At 48.8% G+C, this 19,192-nt stretch overlaps 1 protein-coding gene across 1 annotated transcript in view; it reads left to right on the top strand.

The window, feature by feature from the left end:
• The first annotated feature begins 2,588 nt into the window (after positions 1-2,588).
• Positions 2,589-19,192, top strand: part of DCDC2C (doublecortin domain containing 2C) — a 79,464-nt gene continuing 62,860 nt past the window's right edge. The window contains exons 1-3 of the mRNA XM_065946509.1: positions 2,589-2,875; positions 10,012-10,063; positions 17,018-17,094. Of these exons, the coding sequence (XP_065802581.1) occupies positions 2,589-2,875; positions 10,012-10,063; positions 17,018-17,094 (416 nt within the window). The remainder of the gene's footprint in view (positions 2,876-10,011; positions 10,064-17,017; positions 17,095-19,192) is intronic.

Raw genomic sequence — 19,192 nt, 5'->3', positions numbered from 1 at the left:
GGACAGTTTAGTCAAAACCAGGGTAATAAGCAGCAAATCCATGTAGCCGGGACCCCAAACTGCAGCATGGCATGGATGCCCTGCTACTGGCCTTGGGTATTTGTCAGCCAGGGATGATGGGCATGGGGATCGGGAATAAGCCGGCATCCAGTTATAACATCAAACACGCCAGGCCTAATACACACATCCACACACATGTGTACACACATGCACACGTGTGCACACACATGTATTCACACGTGCACGTATATTAAAGAAACAGAAACAGTCATTGGGATGTCCTCTTCCTGCACCCCAGAAACACGCTCACCTCACCCATGCTCACTTTTTGCTGGGCTTTTTGATCTGATTAAAAAGGTCAGTATTCCATAAACCAAACTGTGCTGGGTGCAGAGTAGAAAAGACACCTTTGTCTTGTTCTGACAGGTAATTCTCCTGAGAGCTGCAAAGTGGACGGCTGCATCCTGACGACGCAGGAGGAGGAAGACATGGTCAGGCAGAAGTGGGACCTTCAGTGCCATAAGTGGAAGCCACTGCTTCTGGTCACAAAGGTAGCGTGGTATCCGATCCCTTGGGGCCACGCAGGCAGCCCTCCCGTGGGCTGCTTCAGTCAAGGCCGGGTTTCAGAGGGTCACAGCTCCGCCCCAAAGCTTCTGCTTGGTTTAACAGTGTGACAAATGAGATTTTCAAAACTGTCTCTGCCCCTTTATATAAAATGACCCGGGCTCTCTTGTTTCACATGTTTGCATAATCTAACTCTCAAGTTTTCTTTTAGACCACTTTGTTCAAGCATGCATACATGGAGAAACGTTTCCGTATTATACTGACTCTCTAGGTGGGGCGGCTAGCATATTTACAGCCTCCAGAGTGTGGCCAGCTATGGGATGCATGCTGAGGTGATCCAGGGCATTTCCCTGGATCATGCAGGAGGGACATGGTCATTTTCCGGTCGGAGATGGGAGTGAGTGCTGCTCCCCTTAGAGAAGGGTGAACACTCCCACGGGCCCCCTTTCTGCTTTCTTTTTCTCATCAGTTTGTCCACTTACTTAACTATCAGAAAGAAACATCACGGGGACCTGAGTATTCATGCCGGGTCTCCTTAGGGCATCCTGTCCCCAAAAGCAGATTGCTAGGGTGAGCCGAATTATTATCATGGAATAACTTGTCACCTTTTAAGGCCCAAAGTCCAAGCGGATGGGTGGCCTTGGGAGAGTCAGCCCCCTGGTCATTACAAGGACCTCCGCCTCCCCTCTCTTTCCAGCTGAAGCCCGATGAGAGGCATGTGCTGGACAGCCTGACCCCCGAACTGCAGGACGTCATCACCCCCGCCAAGCTCACCATCACCCCCGATGGGGGCATGAGTCGCCTCCGACTCAAGGGCTTCCCCAGCTCTATCTGCCTCCTGCGGCCCCTCGAGAAGCCCATGATGAGGTTCTCGGTGACGGCGGGCTTCAGGGAGAACCTCTAACCCACAAAACCCCGATGACTGTACAGTGACTCCGACTCTCCTGAAGTGTGTTCAACACATGAAACTTCAGTTTCTAGCAATTAGTGTTTTGAAGGTCAATATAATTCCTGATGATTTAATAAAGTGGTCACCCTCACACACGGGTATCTGTATTTAATGTCACTATGGACTGCTTGGCAGTTGGACCCCTGGGTCGGAAAGATCCTCTGGAGGAGGGCATGGCAACCCACTCCAAGATGCTTGCCTAGGAAATCCCATGGACAGAGGTGCCTGGCGGATTACAGTTCCTGGGACCAGAGTCGGGTACCACTCACTCATGGAACACTTGGTAGTTCAAAAACTGGCGGTGGCTGTGAAATAGCAGGATTTCTTTATTACTTTTTTTAAACAGTACAAGATATTAATATTTTTATAACATCGGTATTCTGTACCTTCGGAGGCACTTTATACATAGTCTTCTGTCCTGAAAAGTTTGTTGAAGCCCTTCAAAGCCACTGGAAAAATATAATCCTACAAGCATTCTCTGTCTGGGTTGAAGAGGTGGGGCCTGCCTTTACCTGGAACAGGCCGTGACCTTCCCAAGGTCACCCAGGCCCTTGACTTGCTCCTGCTGCACATGAAGCTGCCTTCTGAAGGTTACACCTTTGAGGCACCGCCTGCCAGCCGCGCCTGCTCACCTGGATTCCCACGTGCTCTGCATGGTTCCTGGCACATCCTCCTTGACCAGTTTTAATTGTCCCGATGGTCCTGTCCGCCACCCCCACCTCTCCGCCTCTGGGCAAAGCAGGAGGTGGAGGAGCAGCGGGAGGGTCCCGGTGGGGCCCAGGGCACCCTCGGCCTCCCACCCCCACCGTGGCGGGTGTCTCCCTCCGTGCCCCCAGCTCTGCGGGCCTCACCTGCTGGGATTCAGATGCCCACCGCCCGGCCTGGCCCTGCCCGCGACCCGACCCTGTCCGGCTTGGCCGCCCCTCTCCTGGGCGGCGGGGCAGGTGGGCGGCGGTCACAATCGCCGCTGGCGTCAGCGCGGGCGGTGGGACCGTGGACCCGGCGGTGGCCGGGCTGCCCGGCGGCGGCTGGAGCGCACGGGCGGCGGCCGGGTGGCGGCGGAGGAGGCGCAGCCATGGGCTCGCGCGCGCCGCACGCGCTGGTGGACACCACGCCCGCCAAGACCATCGTGGTGTACCGCAATGGGGACCAGTTCTACGTGGGCCGCAAGTTCGTGCTGTCGCGGCGCCGCGTGGCCACCTTCGAGGCGCTGCTGGAGCAGCTGACCGAGCAGGTGGAGGTGCCGTTCGGCGTGCGGCGCCTCTTCACGCCGACGCGCGGGTGCCCGGTGCTGGAGCTGGACTCGCTGCAGGCCGGCGGCAAGTACGTGGCGGCCGGGCGCGAGCGCTTCAAGAAGCTGGAGTAAGTGCCCGCGGCCTGCGCGCCCCTGCCCCGCGGCGGCCGCGTCCGGCCCCCCAGACGGGGACCGCGCCGGCTCTGCCCGGCCGGGCCAACTCCTGGCGCGCCATGCACCGTCCGCCGGTGGCGGTGTCTGTCCCCAGACCATCAGTGACGCAGAGGGTTATGAAGGGGATGCGGAGGGGGGCGGCGGGCCTGGCAGTGAAAATAGGGCGCCAGGGCGCGCCTCTTTGGAAAGGTGGGAAGCTCTGCGGGGAGAAGGGGAGCCGGCCACGCGGAGCGGAGCAGCACGCAGAGCTGGGTCGTGACTCGTCCAGAGTGGCGTCCGGGGAACCCGGGCGCGCGTCCTTCCATAAGCGCGCCTCCTGAAGTGTGTTGTGGGCTCGCTCACCGTCCTCTGGCCTGCTAGATTCAGGCCCTGCCGAGGACAGGCACCTGGGATTTCCCAAATTCTGGCAGCTACGGAAGTGCAGACGTGCCTTCCGGCCTCTGCCGCCCCAGCGCTGCAGAGGTCAGGACCGCAGCTGGGGAGGATGTAGGTGTCCTGGGCAAGCAGGCCCACGTACCAATTCCAGAGCCACCCGGAAAGCCGTGATGGAGCTGGCCGGGTTCAGGCCGTCGGGAGTGCTTGTGGCTGCCCACCCAGAGCGTGAATTCAATTCCGTTTCGTTTAGCTTGGGGCTGGTATTGCACTCCCTGAGAGGCCTTTCAGCAAATGGGGTCACCACACTTATGTTCATACCCTTACTTTTCATTCCAGGAGCACCCCCGTCTCTGTGCTCTGAGAGTCTTCATCATTTCCCTAAGCTCTGGGTACCACGTTATACAAATGTCGTAGCAGTGCAACGATTTCTTCAGTTCCTTAACAAAAGCTGTTGTGCGCGTCTTCCCGGAGGGCAGCCTGGCAGAACTGGGGAGGCTGCAAGGGCCCTTCAGTGTGTGTTTCAGGGAGATAAGACACAATCAGAAGTAACCACAGAAAAGAAAACGGAGACTGCGCAGACAGAGGCACAGGTGTAGTTCTGTCGAGGTGCAGGACCTCAGCAAAGGCTTCCTTTAGAGAGCAGAATCCGCCTGCAATGTGGGAGACCCCGGTTCATTTCCTAGGTCGGGGAGATCTGCTGGAGAAGGGATAGGCTGCCCACTCCAGTATTCTTGGGCTTCCCTGGTGGCTCAGCTGGTAAAGAATCCACCTGCAATGCAGGAGACCTGGATTCGATCCCTGGGTTGGGAAGATCCCCTGGAGAAGGGGAAGGCTACCCACTCCAGTATTTTGGCCTGGAGAATTCCATGGAGGGGTTGCCAAGGGTCGAACACGACTGAGCGACTTGCACTGCCTTACAGAGCAGAGGGGAGAAGAGCACTTGTTTGTTTGTCCTCCGTGAACTCTTGGGCTGCCTCGGCATCACTCACGTCTCCTGTCTCTCTCTAGAGGTATCACTTCTGTTTCTCACGTGTTGTTGATGCCATTTCTTTTATTGTGAAATTTATCATGTATACAGAGGAGTGTGTGCGTGCTCACTTGCTGAGTCGTGTTCAGTTCTTTCGACCTCATGCATTGTAGCCCCCCAGGCTCTCTGTTCATGGGATTCTCCAGGCACGAATACTGGAGTGGGTTGCTGTTTCCTTCTCCAGGGGATCTTCCCAACCCAGGGATCGAATCTTCGTATCCCGTGTCTCCTGCATCTCCTGTGTTGTCAGGAAGATTCTTTACTACTGAGCTTCCTGGGAAGCCCCATATACAGAGGAGTATGTGCAATTTTATGTGTAGTTTAAAGAATAGCAATAAAGCAAGTCTCTGTGTGAACCACAATCCAGATTCAGGAAAAGAGAATGACCAGTATTTTCAAAACCTCCTACATCCACTCCCATCCCTTGCCCACAGGGAAATACTATTTTGGCTTTTGTGATAATCATCTTTTCATAATAATCTATCCCTGAAGGATACATTTTTTCCAATGCTTTACGTACTTTATGTAAATGCAGTTATGCTCGGTGTATTTTGTTACTTGCTTTTTCACACAATAATATGCTTCTGAGGCTCATCCATGTTAATAGCATGTAAATATAGGTCATTCGTTTTCACTGTTAGGTATTATTTTGTTGACTGATATACCAGTTTATTTGTTGAATCCTTTGGTGGATAATTGGTGGTGTTTCAGATTTCATGCTAAGTCAGCACACTGCTGTGCACATTCTTCTACCCATCTCCTGGTGCGCGTGGATGAGACCTCCTCCTGGAGAGCATGTGAGTTGTCTGTTACTGCATGTCCTAGTCACGCAAGCTTCCTGGTGGGAACAGTGCTTATTGTCTCATAGGTCCTCTGACCAAGAAGTCCGGAGCAACTCAGCCAAGTGGTTCTGCCTCAGGGACACTCATGTGTTTGCAATCAAGATGCTGATGCAGTCACATCTGAAGGCCTGCCCCGGGCAGGTGCTTGCAGGCTCACTCCCGTGGCAGGAGGCTTCACCTGTGTCGTGAGGCATCCATGGGAGATCCAGATGCTGGCTCCCCTGGGCAGGAGTGGTTCAGCCTGAAGCCACGGTGGCTCTTGTTACGGCTGCATCTCTGTTAGGCTGTCTTCTCTGTCCCTCTGCCTCATTATCTCTGTGTGCTGCACAGTTTTTACTTTTAAAACTTATTTGCAGAAATAAGTTGAACGGTGTCATCCCAGGTCATGGTCACTTTAACACAGCTTCAGAGTATGGGGAGGTTCGGACCACCCAGGGGTCTGGAAGCCAAGATGCTGCTTCTACTGCGCAGGTGCAGCCAGTGGGGTCCCAGTTCTCTAGGACAGTGGGTCATAACGACCCCGTGGCTGGCGGGCCCTGAGCCAGCGCTTTTGTTTGTGGTTCTTCCTCTCAGCTCTCTGCTCCCAGCAGCCACCACCCCTAAACCAAAGTGGCCCTGGACATCAGGTTCTTGTCTTTCTATTTCCTTTCTTTCCTGGACTGTGCTAACCCCTCACTATCTTGTTATGTTGCAGAGGTGTGCTTTTAGTTTGTCCAGTTTTACTTGTTTTGAAGAGGACACGTCAATCAGGCTTTCTTGGTCCACGGTTCCCAGAGCCGAAGTCTTCTCATCCTTTTTCTTCATGTATTTTTGTTATAAATCTGTGGAGGACAGTGTCCTTTGGCCTGTGGAAGGCGTTTCTCATTGTCTTCTAACTCAGTGGTTGCTGATGAGAAATCAGCTATCATCATTCCCTTCTTTGAAAGTAATGTTTTATCTTTGTTTAGCTCTTTGAAATGCACATTGTTTGATTATGGGTACTGTGCATTAAGTGGTCTGTCTAAGTGCGGATTTATTGAATTTTCCCGAGTCGTGGCACGGTGACTGTCGTCAGCTCTGGCAGAGTTCGTAGCCACTTTCTCTTCAGATGGTGCCTCTGCCTTGGTTTCTCTCTCTATTTCCGATATCTGGGTGGGTGTGGGTGGGCCTGTTTCATTGACTCAAACCTCCTCTTTCTCATCTCTCTCTCTCTTTCAACTTTGTGCTGTAATCTAGGCACTTTCTTCACATAGATCTTCTGATTAATTTTTCTGCCTGTGTATCCTATGCTATCAAATCTATTCATTGCATTTTAAATCATTTAATTTTTCATTTCCAAACATGCTACCTAGTTCTTTTTCAAAGCTTCCATTTCATTCTCCTGAGTCTCTGGGTCCTGCATGTATTTTCAAGGATTTATTGAAGTCTTGTCCTTCTGTGATCTGTACCTACAGTCCCAGTATTTGAAAGTTTTCTCTTATTTCACCTGGTTTTCTCTTGCGGTCCTTGCTATCCTTGTTAGTTTACTTAGGTTTTTTCCTACGGGATTTGTTTTTTGAGGAAATCCTTTGAGGCCTGAGATAAAAGTGAGATTTTCTGGAGTGGATGTCCATTTTCTTCTCCCAAATGCCCAGGATGCTCCCTCTCCAAAGAGCCCTCCAAATTGTCAGTATCGAGTTTTTCAGGGCCACCCAGATAGAGGTGTCTTCTGAGCTAGCTGGCTTGTGATCTAAGTTCTTAATGGCATCTGCAAATGTGCAGACTTGACATCCTATTGCATTTGAAGGAAAATCACGGCCATCACAGCTGCTGAGAGGTAGCACTTGGATTGGGGCTTCCCCGGTCGTGCAGCGGTAAAGAACCCACCTGCTCGTGCAGGAGATGCAGGAGACTCTCATTTGGTGGAGAGATTTGTCAGGGCTTATTTAAAATGTTTTGGACTCATGGCAGAAATACTGAGAAAGACATTGAGATGTTTTTTTTCCTGAGTTTCTTAAGGTCAATTATTATATTCTCTAGGGAATGGAAGGTGATCCAGTTCACTGAGCAGGAAGGGGAGGAGGGGTTCCCACGTGGTGGAGACCCTCTGTTATTTTGCATTTTCCATGTACCTTCACTGCTATCAAATGGATGGGAGGGGTTTGCATGCGGAGTTCAATACAGAGAGGCGTTTGGATTTCGCTTCTTCACTACCTTTTAGATCAGTGAAGTATGAAATTGGAACCCAGATGTTGGTGAATAAAGCTCTGAAAACTGTTTGGGCTTAATTTATGTTGGTATCAGTGAGCTAGCACTTGCCGGAATGTATATTCTGTACTTACTGAACCATTGAGTGGTTAAAATTAAGTTCCATCAGCAAATAAGCTTCTAATTGTGCCACCAGCGGATGAACTTTGAAGTGCAACCTGATGATATATGAACCGCCCTGGAGGTCTTCTCATAATAATGGCTATGAAACGGTACATTGAGAAGACAAGCAGCATAAAATCTACCCAAATCCAGTCATCATTCAAATATTTCCTACACTCTCTGGAATAAATTAATTTGAGATGAGAAATAGAATTTTTTCTCTATAAAACAAAATATTGTAGGCCAATACTTACTTAAAAGATAAATGTCCCCTAACTCTTGGAATTAATGATTTGTGGAGAAAGTTGAATTCAAAATAAAATGTAGATCAGGGCATTGTGTATGTGTGTGTGTGTGCATGTATGTGTGCACATATGTGCGCATACTTGTATGTATACATGCACAAATGTGTGCATGTGCATGTATGTTTGTGTCTGTGTACATGCATGTGTATGCCTGCGTGTGTGTGTATAGACATGTGTGAACACAATGTATGTGTGCATGTATGGGTATGTGTGCACACGTGTATGTACATATATGCATGCATGTGTATGTGTGTGTGTGTGTGAGTATGTATGTGTATGTACATGTGTGTGTGTTTGGGGAGACCCCAAAGAATCTGAATCATGGTAGGAATTTTTCCTGTTTACCCTAGGAGTTTGTTGTTGAGATAAAAAGCGAACGTGCTGGTCAACTCTGGCAGCTCGGTGGCACCCGGGTCTGTCCGCGAGTTTCCTAACCCCCACGTGCACCTGAGCACTAGCGGGAGACGGGTAGGGGGAAGAGCGTGTGCAGAGGCCAGCACGCCATGGGAGGAGGAGTGTGGTGTCTGAGCTGGGAGACCTGGGCTGGACGGGGTCCTGGGTTTCCCCGTGTGGCAGCACTTAGCCGGTTGAGCAACCTCGCTGAGACTCTGCCTCCTCATCAGTAGAACAGGGCTCGTTGATTTCCGCCCCAGTGTGGGTCGTGAGGATGCAGTGGACACAGCACTTTGAAATGCCCGGTGTGGTCCTCGTGGTGGGCTTCCGGCTTGCTCTTGTTCTCCAGAAGCAGCAAGGGGGCCATGCCCCTTGCACACGAGCATCTAGTCTCTGCCTCAAGTTCCTGCGCCCCAGCCCCCCACCCCCAAGGAAACCCGGGTCCATCCAGAAACCTCCTCCAGGCGCCTGGCTTAATGCCCCGGGTCCACCGGGTCTCCGAGGCATCACTTATCCCCTCTTTCTTTCTGTTTCGGTGTTCTTCGGCAGACAATGTGAAGACAATACGTGGCATTTTGTGGCTGTTCAATCTTTTTATGCCTTAATTTTCCCATGTTTATTTTTACCTTCTGTTTTCCATCTCATGATAATAAGTTGTGTCATTTGGGGGATTAATGTTCATCGTCAGATATGGAATTTGGGGATTCAACCCCAAAACGCCCCTTTGGAGACGAGCAGAAGTGTGCGTGGAAGGGCCTACGAGCCATGGTGGTGACTTGAAGATGTCCAGTTTCTTTAGTTCACAGTGTTCGAAGGTTTGAGTTGGCTGCAGCATTTTATCATGGAGGTGTTCGTGTAATATGAAATTTCGGTTTCCATTAAAAAATAGGGGATTTTACTGTTTAAAAGGACTGAGTGTTTAGTTGCCTGCATTTCCACAGGAAAACAGTGCCTAGGAATTGCGCGCCCCGTCCATCTCAGAGCGACCCTCCCTCCTCTAGCCGCAGACCCTCCCCTCCCCTAACACCACCCTTTGCAAGCATCACCGTTCACTTGCCTCCGTAGGCGTCTGGGCTTGTGACTCCTGACTTCATCGTAAGTGCTTAAAAATGTCTTTCCTTCCATCCACCAACTCTTAGTCAGTCCTTCTCTGACTGTGGCTAAAATCATTGTCAAGAACAATCTCAAACACGCAAAAAATTGTTTTAAATCAGAAGGAAGCCTTAGCACATATACATTTCAATGTATTCTTTTTTATCATTAAGAGCATCTGTTCTATCTTTGAGGCATATGGAAGACTCCTCAGAGGTCCCCAGGTTGTTAACAGCTGTACCGGTGGGGCTCACACGCGTTTGATTCCTGTGGCTCTTCCCAGTGATCAGGCTTTGGCAGGATGGGGTCCCGACGACGTTCCGCGAGACGCGCGGGGCAGGGCAGGCGTGAGGGAGCCGGGCGGGGCGTCCGGGTCTCCACCCCGACTTTGGCCGGTAGTGGGCCCTGGACGAGCCACGAGTCGCCCCCTAAAGCCTTCCTCTTTCAGTCCTTCCCAAGGTTCCTCTGTGATTAATAGTGTGTGAGGGAAAGCCGTGCCACTTGAGGACAGTTTGCCCGAGTGGTGCCGACCGTGGCCGGTGTGGACATTTTCCTGCAATGACATCGCTGTCGCATGGTGACTGGGCATCTACGGTGCTCTAGATTTTAGTTTTAAGTTGACATGGAGTGGGATATTGTGATGCCGAAGAGGAGACACCTCCAAAGAGGCTCAAGTTTTCAATCTAAATATCTACCTTCTAATTAGGTTTTTCTTTCTTCTTTTGCAGTTATATTAATATAGTTCCCAGAAAACCTGCAAAGATGAGGAAGTTGAAGGAAGTAAGTCCTCACTGCAAGCTACTAAAGATGGGATAAAGTGGATGACTTGGTAAAAATGGAAATGTCAGTATGGAGTAATTGAAGTTCCGTAGAAACAGCCTTTTGTAGGGAATGCCTACAAAGTCAGGCTGCTCTTGAAGCCAGAAATCACTGGGTGAGCTTGTTCTGTTGTCAGAGCACCTCAGTCCCTGAGAAGGTGGACGTGGGCGAGAACGTTCTAAGACGGCTGTTAGGGAGAGGGCAGGTCCATCCATCCAGTTAATGAGATGCAGTGTGCTGTCATTCATTAAACCTTTTAACTCTTTTGTTTTGGGGATTTGGAAAGACAGGTGTCAGGAAAAGTTATTTTAAGTCGCACGATGTTGAAGCTCATGATAATGTTAAATTTAAAGATTTGCTCTATATTCCCAACATTTTTGTGCTTGAAAGACATTTGAAAAGTCTACAAGATGGAACCATCCATCACTCTACTCACATCGCTTGGGTCTTAGCAAACAAACAAACAAACCGTAGTTCACATGTAAGTTAAAAGAGGTCCGCCTTTTTAATGAGCAACAGAAATCACCAGGTTTGAGCAAGATAGCCTGATGCTTTTTAGAATGCAAGATGATTTTTACTTCTTTATTTTATAAATGGGCTTTCGTAGAGTATTTCAAAGGTGAGCTGTTTTTAGAGTATCTGCTTCTACATGTGGTAATTTTGCTATTAAGCTCTCTCCTCTGTAAAAAGGAGATGAGAATGTGTGTTAGACAATGTGTAATATGAAGATTACATGATGAAATATATATACTGTACCCATACTAAATGTGTCTGTTCTCATCCTCCATGTCCTCTAAATGTCCTTGAACTCCAGCCAAGGCTCCAATCAAGGACGGTCCAGCGGTGCTCGTTTTTCCCACAGGCACCAGCCTGCAGACACATTTGGCATTTCTTGCCCACCTTAGATTGTCACTTGCCAGGGACAGGAGGAAAAGTTCCTGACCAGAAAGCAATTGGCAATCACCGAATTTCAGAGCTACCTTAGTAAAGAGAGAGGAAATGGTATATGATCATTCTTAACCCCTAGGTCCCTGCGTCTTCCTCTCCAGGTGGGGCAGGGAGTGGGATTAAACACCAGATCTGAAGAGGACCCCTCAACAGTAACTGTTCGAGTCTATGTTTATCCTTTGTATATTACAATGATTTAAAAACATCAGACTTGATTACAGGTTAACATTTAGCATTGTAGGACAGGAAGGAGACTTCCTAGAGTATCTCATCAAAGTTCCCCGTTTTCTCACTGAGGACACTGTGATGGGAGATGTTAGGACAAGCCTTGTGAGAAATGTGGGTACCACCCCATCTTCTCCAAGTCGGGCCTAGATTCCCAGGGCCCTCACACCAAGGTTGTGGTTGCCCAAGGAGCTTTGTAATTGTTCTTTTGAAATTTGCGCTCTTTCATTTAAAAAAAAAAATCTGATTTTAAAGTCGTTCTTGCTGAGAAAAATGTCAAAATTGCCGTGCAGAAAAGCTCAATGAGGAAAGCAAAGACCACCTACAATCCCACCTCCCGCAGATCAGCACTGTGTGTATTTTGTCGTGTCCGTTTCCAGCAGCCTTTCTCTGCACAAGCAGCAAATATCTAGCTATCTACCCTCACAGACACACATATATATACAATATGTGTATGTATATATCCAAAGAGATGCAATCCACCAACACACACTGTTTTCCTCTTTTTATTAATTAAGTATCATGATAGTTTAACCTAGTAAAGGTTCTCCTGCAACATGATTTTTAGTGGCTGCAAAATGTTCCATTATGTGAGTCTATCATAATTATTTAACCCACTCCCTGTCAACCGACCTTCCATCCTTTTGCGTTTTCATTATTGTCACCAGGCATTGGGATGGCCCCCGATAGAGCCGTCATGATTGTTTGTAAGGAGGAGGAGTTATGTGCACAATTTTAGCCTCTTTAGTGTTGACTTCCGGCCTGTCTCTAAGAGCATGTGCAGGTTCCCGGGCACATGTGATGGCGTCCCCTGAGAAGGCCACCCCGCCCCGGGTGCTGCGGGGCTGAGCCGCGTCCTATGCACCCCCGGTCCCCGCTTCCTCAGTGGAAGACATCACCCCCTGAAAGTCGCCTCTGATTATTGCTGTTTGATGTGTAAATCCTTGTCTTGGTGGGACTGTAGCATTTTCACAGCCTCTATGAGGTAGGTATCTTTGCAAGTGAGCGTGGCGTTGAAAGCTCCCCAGATCTTGTCAGAAGTCGAGGCCTTGGGCTCCCCTCCGGTACCCACTCCAGCCAGCTCGCTCCTTGCACACACTGGGCCTTAGGATGTTTATGGCAGCATTTATTAATATTATTATTTTTGTAATTTCAAAAACCTGGGAACCATATGAATGTCCATCAATAGAGGAATGGCTGAATGGTTTATGACATCATACTGTAATTAGACCTATAGATATTGATCTGAAATAATACCTCTTAGAGTGTTGTGGGGATTAAGTGAGATAGTGATGGGACTATTGTAAGAACTCAGTAAATCATTGATTACTCATAATAACTTTAAGTTGGAATAGCTCACCCTATCTGAATTTGAAATCCATGAATGCCTACCAATTTGAACACCAGTGCAAACTGTTAAAAACACTAAATACACTATACTGTAAGTTTTGGCCAAGTTCAAATATTCAGGGTTTCTATGTTTTACTAAATTATTCTGCCTTATTTTGTGATACAGTAACAGAGTAGGAGTGCCTAGCTTTTTGTAGAGTATGCTTTCACAGAATTTACATTCTGGTCAAAATATTAAATCAGTGAAGAAGCTCCTTAAGAGATCTTAGTTTAGCAAAAAAATTTACTTAAAATTAATTAGAATATCATAGTAGTACATTTCCTATAACCATAGAAATGACGTGTGCTTCAATGTAATGAATCTGGAATTGCATTTCATTCAATGGAGGGGCGAGGAAAATTAGACTCCAAATAGTGCTCTTGGGATCTTGAGTTTTGATGATGGTGTCATGTTGATTTAATGAGAATCTCGTCAGTCTCCGATTTTTAAAAAGACTTTTTAAACAGTAAAAAAACTGTCATTTATGCGTTTTGGCTCCGCGGGGCCTTTGTGGCTGAGCGGGCTGTCCCCAGCTGTGCCCCGTGGGGGCTGCTCCCCAGTGTTGGGGCGAGGGCGTCTCACCTCCGTGACTTCTCTTGCTGTGCAGCGCCAGCTCTGGGGCCCACGGGCTCCAGAGCTTGGCCTCCTTAGCTGTACATCTTCCTCCAAACCCGGTTGTTATTTTGTTTCCCTTTTTCGGAGAACGGAGTTGTACACCCAGTTCCTGAAACCAGAGACCTAGATGCTGTTCTTAGTTTTCCCGCCTCCCAGCTGTCCCGCACCCCATCCTTCCCCTCGCCCCTCAAGCCCGTTTAGTTACTCCTCCAATTCTTGCTGATGGCACCAGGGCTGCTCCTGGGAGTCCCATGCCTTCCGCTGGCCTTCCGGCATGCTGTGCCTCCCTTTCCAAGTTGATCACCTCGGTTCCCTGGTTCAGACACTTCCAGGCCTGCCTCCTTGCTCCTGGGGGATGGAGTCTGCTAACCTTGACCCGGCCCTTGCTTTCTCGGTCAGCCCCACCTCTCACCACCGCTCCCTCTGAGTCCAGGATCTAGTCCAGCGCTTTATGTTTCCCAGGGACCTTGTACCCACGAGGGTGTGTCCAAAGTCCTCTCACCAGGATGTAGCATATGCTGTTCCCCCAGCCTCATTCAACATTTCTTCCCACCCTTGATGGACTGGCTCCTTCCTGTAGTTCGGCTCTCAGCCTAGATGCCGCTTCCTCCAGGAAGCCTGCTTTGTGTCGCTGTGAGGAGGGGGCGCACCCGTCTGTGCCCCGCGCCGGCCCCCACGGCGCCCCCACCACAGAGCTGCGTGTGCTGTCCCCTTCTTTGCAGACCCCCTCTTCAGTGGCCTGGGTCCCTGCGCGCCCAGCACTTCCGAGGCCAGGTGTGATGCTCACTTCTGCATCTCTAACACTTAGCACAGTTCCTCCCGTAGTGGGTCCTCCACAAATAAGGCCTAAGTAAATGGAACCATGGCCGAGGGCCTTCCGGAGTCTGCAGCCTGGCAGAATTTGGGGCAGGTACTGTCCCTGGGTCGATTTTAGTTGAGGCCCTGCTTCTGAGTAGGGACTTCCCAGGACAGCCAGCAGGCTGCATGAATCACAAGGCCATCTGATGCTTTGTGACAGTTTCTCTGATTGCGGAGTCAGCAAGTCTAGAGTCATTCAGAGCATCAGTTCCAACCTGTAAGTCTATTTGTCAGCGGGCAGCTGAAGTCCTCACACATGCAGATGACACCACCCTTATGGCAGAAAGCGAAGAGGAACTAAAGAGCCTCTTGATGAAAGTGAAAGAGGAGAGTGAAAAAGCTGGCTTAAAACTCAACATTCAGAAAACTAAGATCATGGCTTCTGGTCTCATCACTTCATGTCAAATAGATGGGGAAACAATGGAAACAGTGACAGACTTTATTTTTGGGGGCTCCAAAATCACTGCAGATGGTGACTGCAGCCATGAAATTAAAAGACGCTTACTCCTTAGAATGAAAGTTATGACCAACCTAGACAGCATATTAAAAAGCAGAGACATTACTTTGCCAACAAAGGTCCGTCTAGTCAAAGCCATGGTTTTTCCAGTAGTCATGTAGGGATGTGAGTTGGACTGTAAAGAAAGCTGAGCACTGAAGAATTGATGCTTTTGAACTGTGGTGTTGGAGAAGACTCTTGAGAGTCTCTTGGACTGCAAGGAGATCCAACCAGTCCATCCTAAAGGAGATCATTCCTGGGTGTTCATTGGAAAGACTGATGCTGAAGCTGAAACTCCAGTACTTTGGCCACCTGATGTGAAGAGCTGACTCATTGGAAATGACCCTGATGCTGGGAAAGATTGAGGGTAGGAGGAGAAGGGGACGACAGAGGATGAGATGGTTGGATGGCATCACTGACTTGATGGACATGAGTCTGAGCAAGCTCCGGGAGTTGGTGATGGACAGTGAGGCCTGGAGTGCTGCGGTCCATGAGGTTGCAAAGAGTCGGACACGACTGAGCGACTGGACTGAACTGAACTGAACTGAACTGAGCTGAAGTCCATCCTCCAGGGGAGTGTGACCAGGGGTCAGCTATGGGGCTTTTTGTTTGATATTTTGCATGAAGAAGGCTGTGAGGGTGTTCACGGAGGATGAGAGAAGGGGAGAGAAGGGACTTCAGAGCAACAGGGCAGATAAGATCCAATGCTGTTGACTGGGCTCTTAGCTCTGAACTTCAGGCGCTTTGCTGAGCACTGGACAATGCGTTCACTCACTTTGTGTTACTGGTATCTGGAGCAAACCTATGTCAATGAACTACTTTCTTTTTTAAACTATTTTTTTTTTTTGCCTAATTTTTTTTGTATTTTTATTGAAGTATATTTCATTTACAATATTGTGTTAGTTTCAAGTGTGATTGAAAAAGTGATTCGGTTATGCATATTTTTTAAGATTATTTTTCATTATAGGTTATTATAGGAATGAATATTGTTCCCTGTATTATATGGTAAATCCTTGTTGCTTATCTATTTTATGTGTAGTAGCTTGCATCGGTTCATCCCAGTCTCCTCATTTATCATCCCCCCACTTTCACCATTGGCAACCATAAGTTTGTTTGCTATGTCTGTGAGTCTGTTTCTGTTCTGTATATAGATTCATTTGTATTTTTTTTTCAGATTCGACATATAAGTAACATCATGAAATATTTATCTTTTTCTGTCTGACTTACTGCACATGCACTGCTGTGATCCGCATTGCATGCACAGACAGACAAACAGGCTTAGGGAAGCGAGACAAGTTGAGCAAGCTCACACAGTGATAAAGAGATGGAAAAAGCCCTGGAGTCATGGATGACTCAGCAAAGGCTACTAAATGCTATAGCAGCATTGGTTCAAGTCCCCATTTTGGTAAAACTTATAATAAAATATTTTTGATGGCTTATTATGTCCAGGACACTTAATAGCTGTGTGTTCTTGGGAAGATTATATAGCCTCTCTGATTCTTTCCTACCTGGTTGTTTTGAGGATCAGATATGAATGCCTATAGAGGTCTGAATGCAGTGCCTGGTTCACAGTTGGCATCAGCCAACCATCCATGCTGCTTTGGCAGCCTCGAGTGTCTTCCATCAGGGATGCAAATCTGGTTTAATGACCCTGGTTAGTCGCTCAGTCATGTCCAACTCTTTGCAACTCCTTGGACTGTAGCCCTCCAGGCTCCTCTGTCCATGGGATTCTCCAGGCAGAATACTGGAGTGGGTTGCCATTTCCTTCTCCAGGGGCTCTTCCTCCCAACCTGGGGATCGAACTGGCGTCTCCTGCATGGTAGGCAGATTCTTTACTGTCTGAGCCACCACCTTCAATAAAGGGCTCTAAAGCCCACTGGCTCCTGCCTCTTGGGGCAGATAATTGACACGAGTCTTGAAACTTACCACCATCAGACAACAGAAAAGCATGTTTGCCTGACACTTGTTAGGAGATTATTATCTGGAATACAGAGGGGAAGGTCCAGAATCATGTATTTAATTGCTGGAGCCATTGAATCAGGCAGGTGATATTGGGGTTAATGAATCATTAACACATAAAAAAGCAATTAGTTCATTGTTTCCATAATTTATGCAGTCAAGCAGAGAGCTGCTTCTTAGGGTAGCTGTATCTTAATATAATTTTGCAGAAGATAATGTCTGTTTTTTTCTTTCCAAACTGGGTCTGCAAATTCATGGTAGTTGTTGATATTCGTGGCATTGGCTTGGTGGCTATTAGTCTGTTCTGTTAGCGGGGCCGCCCCACCTTTACTTAGGTTTTGGGCTGACGCTGTGTGTGATATCGGTATCCACCAAGCATTTGTTAGCTTGACCTGGGTTCTGGGCCTCCTTTGTCTCCTTGCAGATCAAGCCGGTGGTGCACTGTGGCATGAATGTGCCTTCCAGGTGGCAGACATTCCATCGTATGTCCCGACAAATAAAGTGAGTAGTTTGGGGGTGGGGGGGAGAGATCGCGCTTGCCCGAGCCCCTTAAAGACAGTAGCCTCCCTGCTTTGCCCTCCTCCTCGTCCTCCCCCTTGTCACCGTGCCTTCACATCCGTCTTCCCGGAACCTTCTGTTCGATTAAGCCTTGCAGATGCCACGTGTTCTCTCGAGAACCTTGAGTTTGGAGAAGCAACACCATTGCCCCAACGCAGTTCCTGGGTCACGTGGGGGCAGAAACACGCAATTTAGTCTCTGTTTTTTCATTCATTTTGCAGTCTAGTCATTGCAGCTGCTGGATGGTGATAGGAAATGTAGAAGTTCTGTTCCCAGCGAAACTTAAAAAACAAACAGAAAATAGTTATGGTGGCTTTCAGAGTTCTGATGTTCGAGCGAGGAAGGTAGTTTTGACCCTCCCTGGTGAACCGGGAGCCGGGGTAGCAGGAGCGGGAGGCTGTGGAGGGTGAGTTCTGTAGCAGCCGGATGCCGGAGACAGAAGCTGACGCAACTCTCCTCTCTCCTGGTCCTGCTTCTGATGGAAGGAATTCCAGTGAGTTTGCAGGTCCTGGCTCCCAGTTAGAGGGGCCCGAGCTCGGCTTGGTTCCTTGAGTAGCCTTGAGTAGCCGAGGTTCCGCTTTCCAGCTGGTTGTCCTTCCCGTCCCTGCTGACCAGCCAAGAGCTGGGGCCCGGGAGGTGGGGAAGCCCCTATGGAACCAGCAGAGCCCCCGACAGAGACACCCAAGGGCATCACGAGCAAACACGGCCTGCTGGTTAGCGAAGCTGCTCCTTCACTTACCCTCAAAAACCCAACCATTGTTTCTCTGAGATACTTTTTCTTAGCCTTCTGCAAGGGAGCCACTCACACAGCCGAGATCTTTCCACTGTGTCTTTTATTCATCTGAGAACTGTTTTGAAATAACGAGAGACAGTATTTCTAAATTTTGTGAAAGACATCTCTTTCTGAAGAAAGGATAGAAACCTGAGGGCTCATTACTGGCTTATGGGTCCTTCCTGGCGAAGACATTTCCCTAGATACATATGTATTTTTTTGTCCTGACCCAAGTTTTCAGTGGTTCTCACTTCCTTTTCCAGACTGTTTTTTCCTATTATAAATCAGTTATTCTTAAGGTCTGTGCTTTGTTCTGTACACGGTGTGCTAGAAACTCCACTAAATGGACACAAATACCATCCAAATGCAGGGCCTTTTCTACCATGTTTGCATGGAGACCTTGTAACTTAAAAACAAACAGAATATAGTTAAGATGGTTTTCAGAGTTCTCAGTGTTTGAGGGAGAAAGGCGTTGTGACCTTTCCTCACCACCACCACCACCATTGCCACCACCACCACCACCACCATCACCACCATCACCACCACAACCACCACCACCACCATCACCATCATCACCATCACCACCACCACCACCACCATCATCATCACCACCACAACCACCACCACCACCACCACCACCATCACCATCATCACCACCACCACCACCATCACCACCATCACCACCACCACCACCACCACCATCATCACCACCACCACCATCACCATCACCACCATCACCACCATCACCATCACCATCATCATTACCACCATCACCACCATCACCACCACCACCACCATCACCACCACCACCATCACCATCATCACCATCACCACCATCACCACCACCACCACCATCATCACCACCACCACCATCACCATCACCACCATCACCACCATCACCATCACCATCATCATTACCACCATCACCACCATCACCACCGCCACCACCACCACCATCACCACCACCACCATCACCATCATCACCATCACCACCATCACCATCACCACCACCACCACCACATCACCATCATCACCATCACCATCACCACTATCACCATCACCACTATCACCATCACCACCATCACCATCACCACCACCATCACCATCACCATCATCATCACCACCATCACCACCATCTTCACCATCACCATCATCTTCATCACCACCACCACCACCATCATTATCACCATGATAATAAAATTCATTCCTGGATCCAGGTGCTATTTCCTACTTTGAAGAAATACTTCTTATGTAGAAACATTTAATGTT

This window comes from Muntiacus reevesi, chromosome 10 (genome assembly GCF_963930625.1).
Source record: "Muntiacus reevesi chromosome 10, mMunRee1.1, whole genome shotgun sequence".
NCBI lineage: Eukaryota > Metazoa > Chordata > Mammalia > Artiodactyla > Cervidae > Muntiacus > Muntiacus reevesi.
The sequence above is the reverse complement of the archived record's forward strand: the minus strand, read 5'-3'. Positions and strand labels throughout refer to the sequence as shown.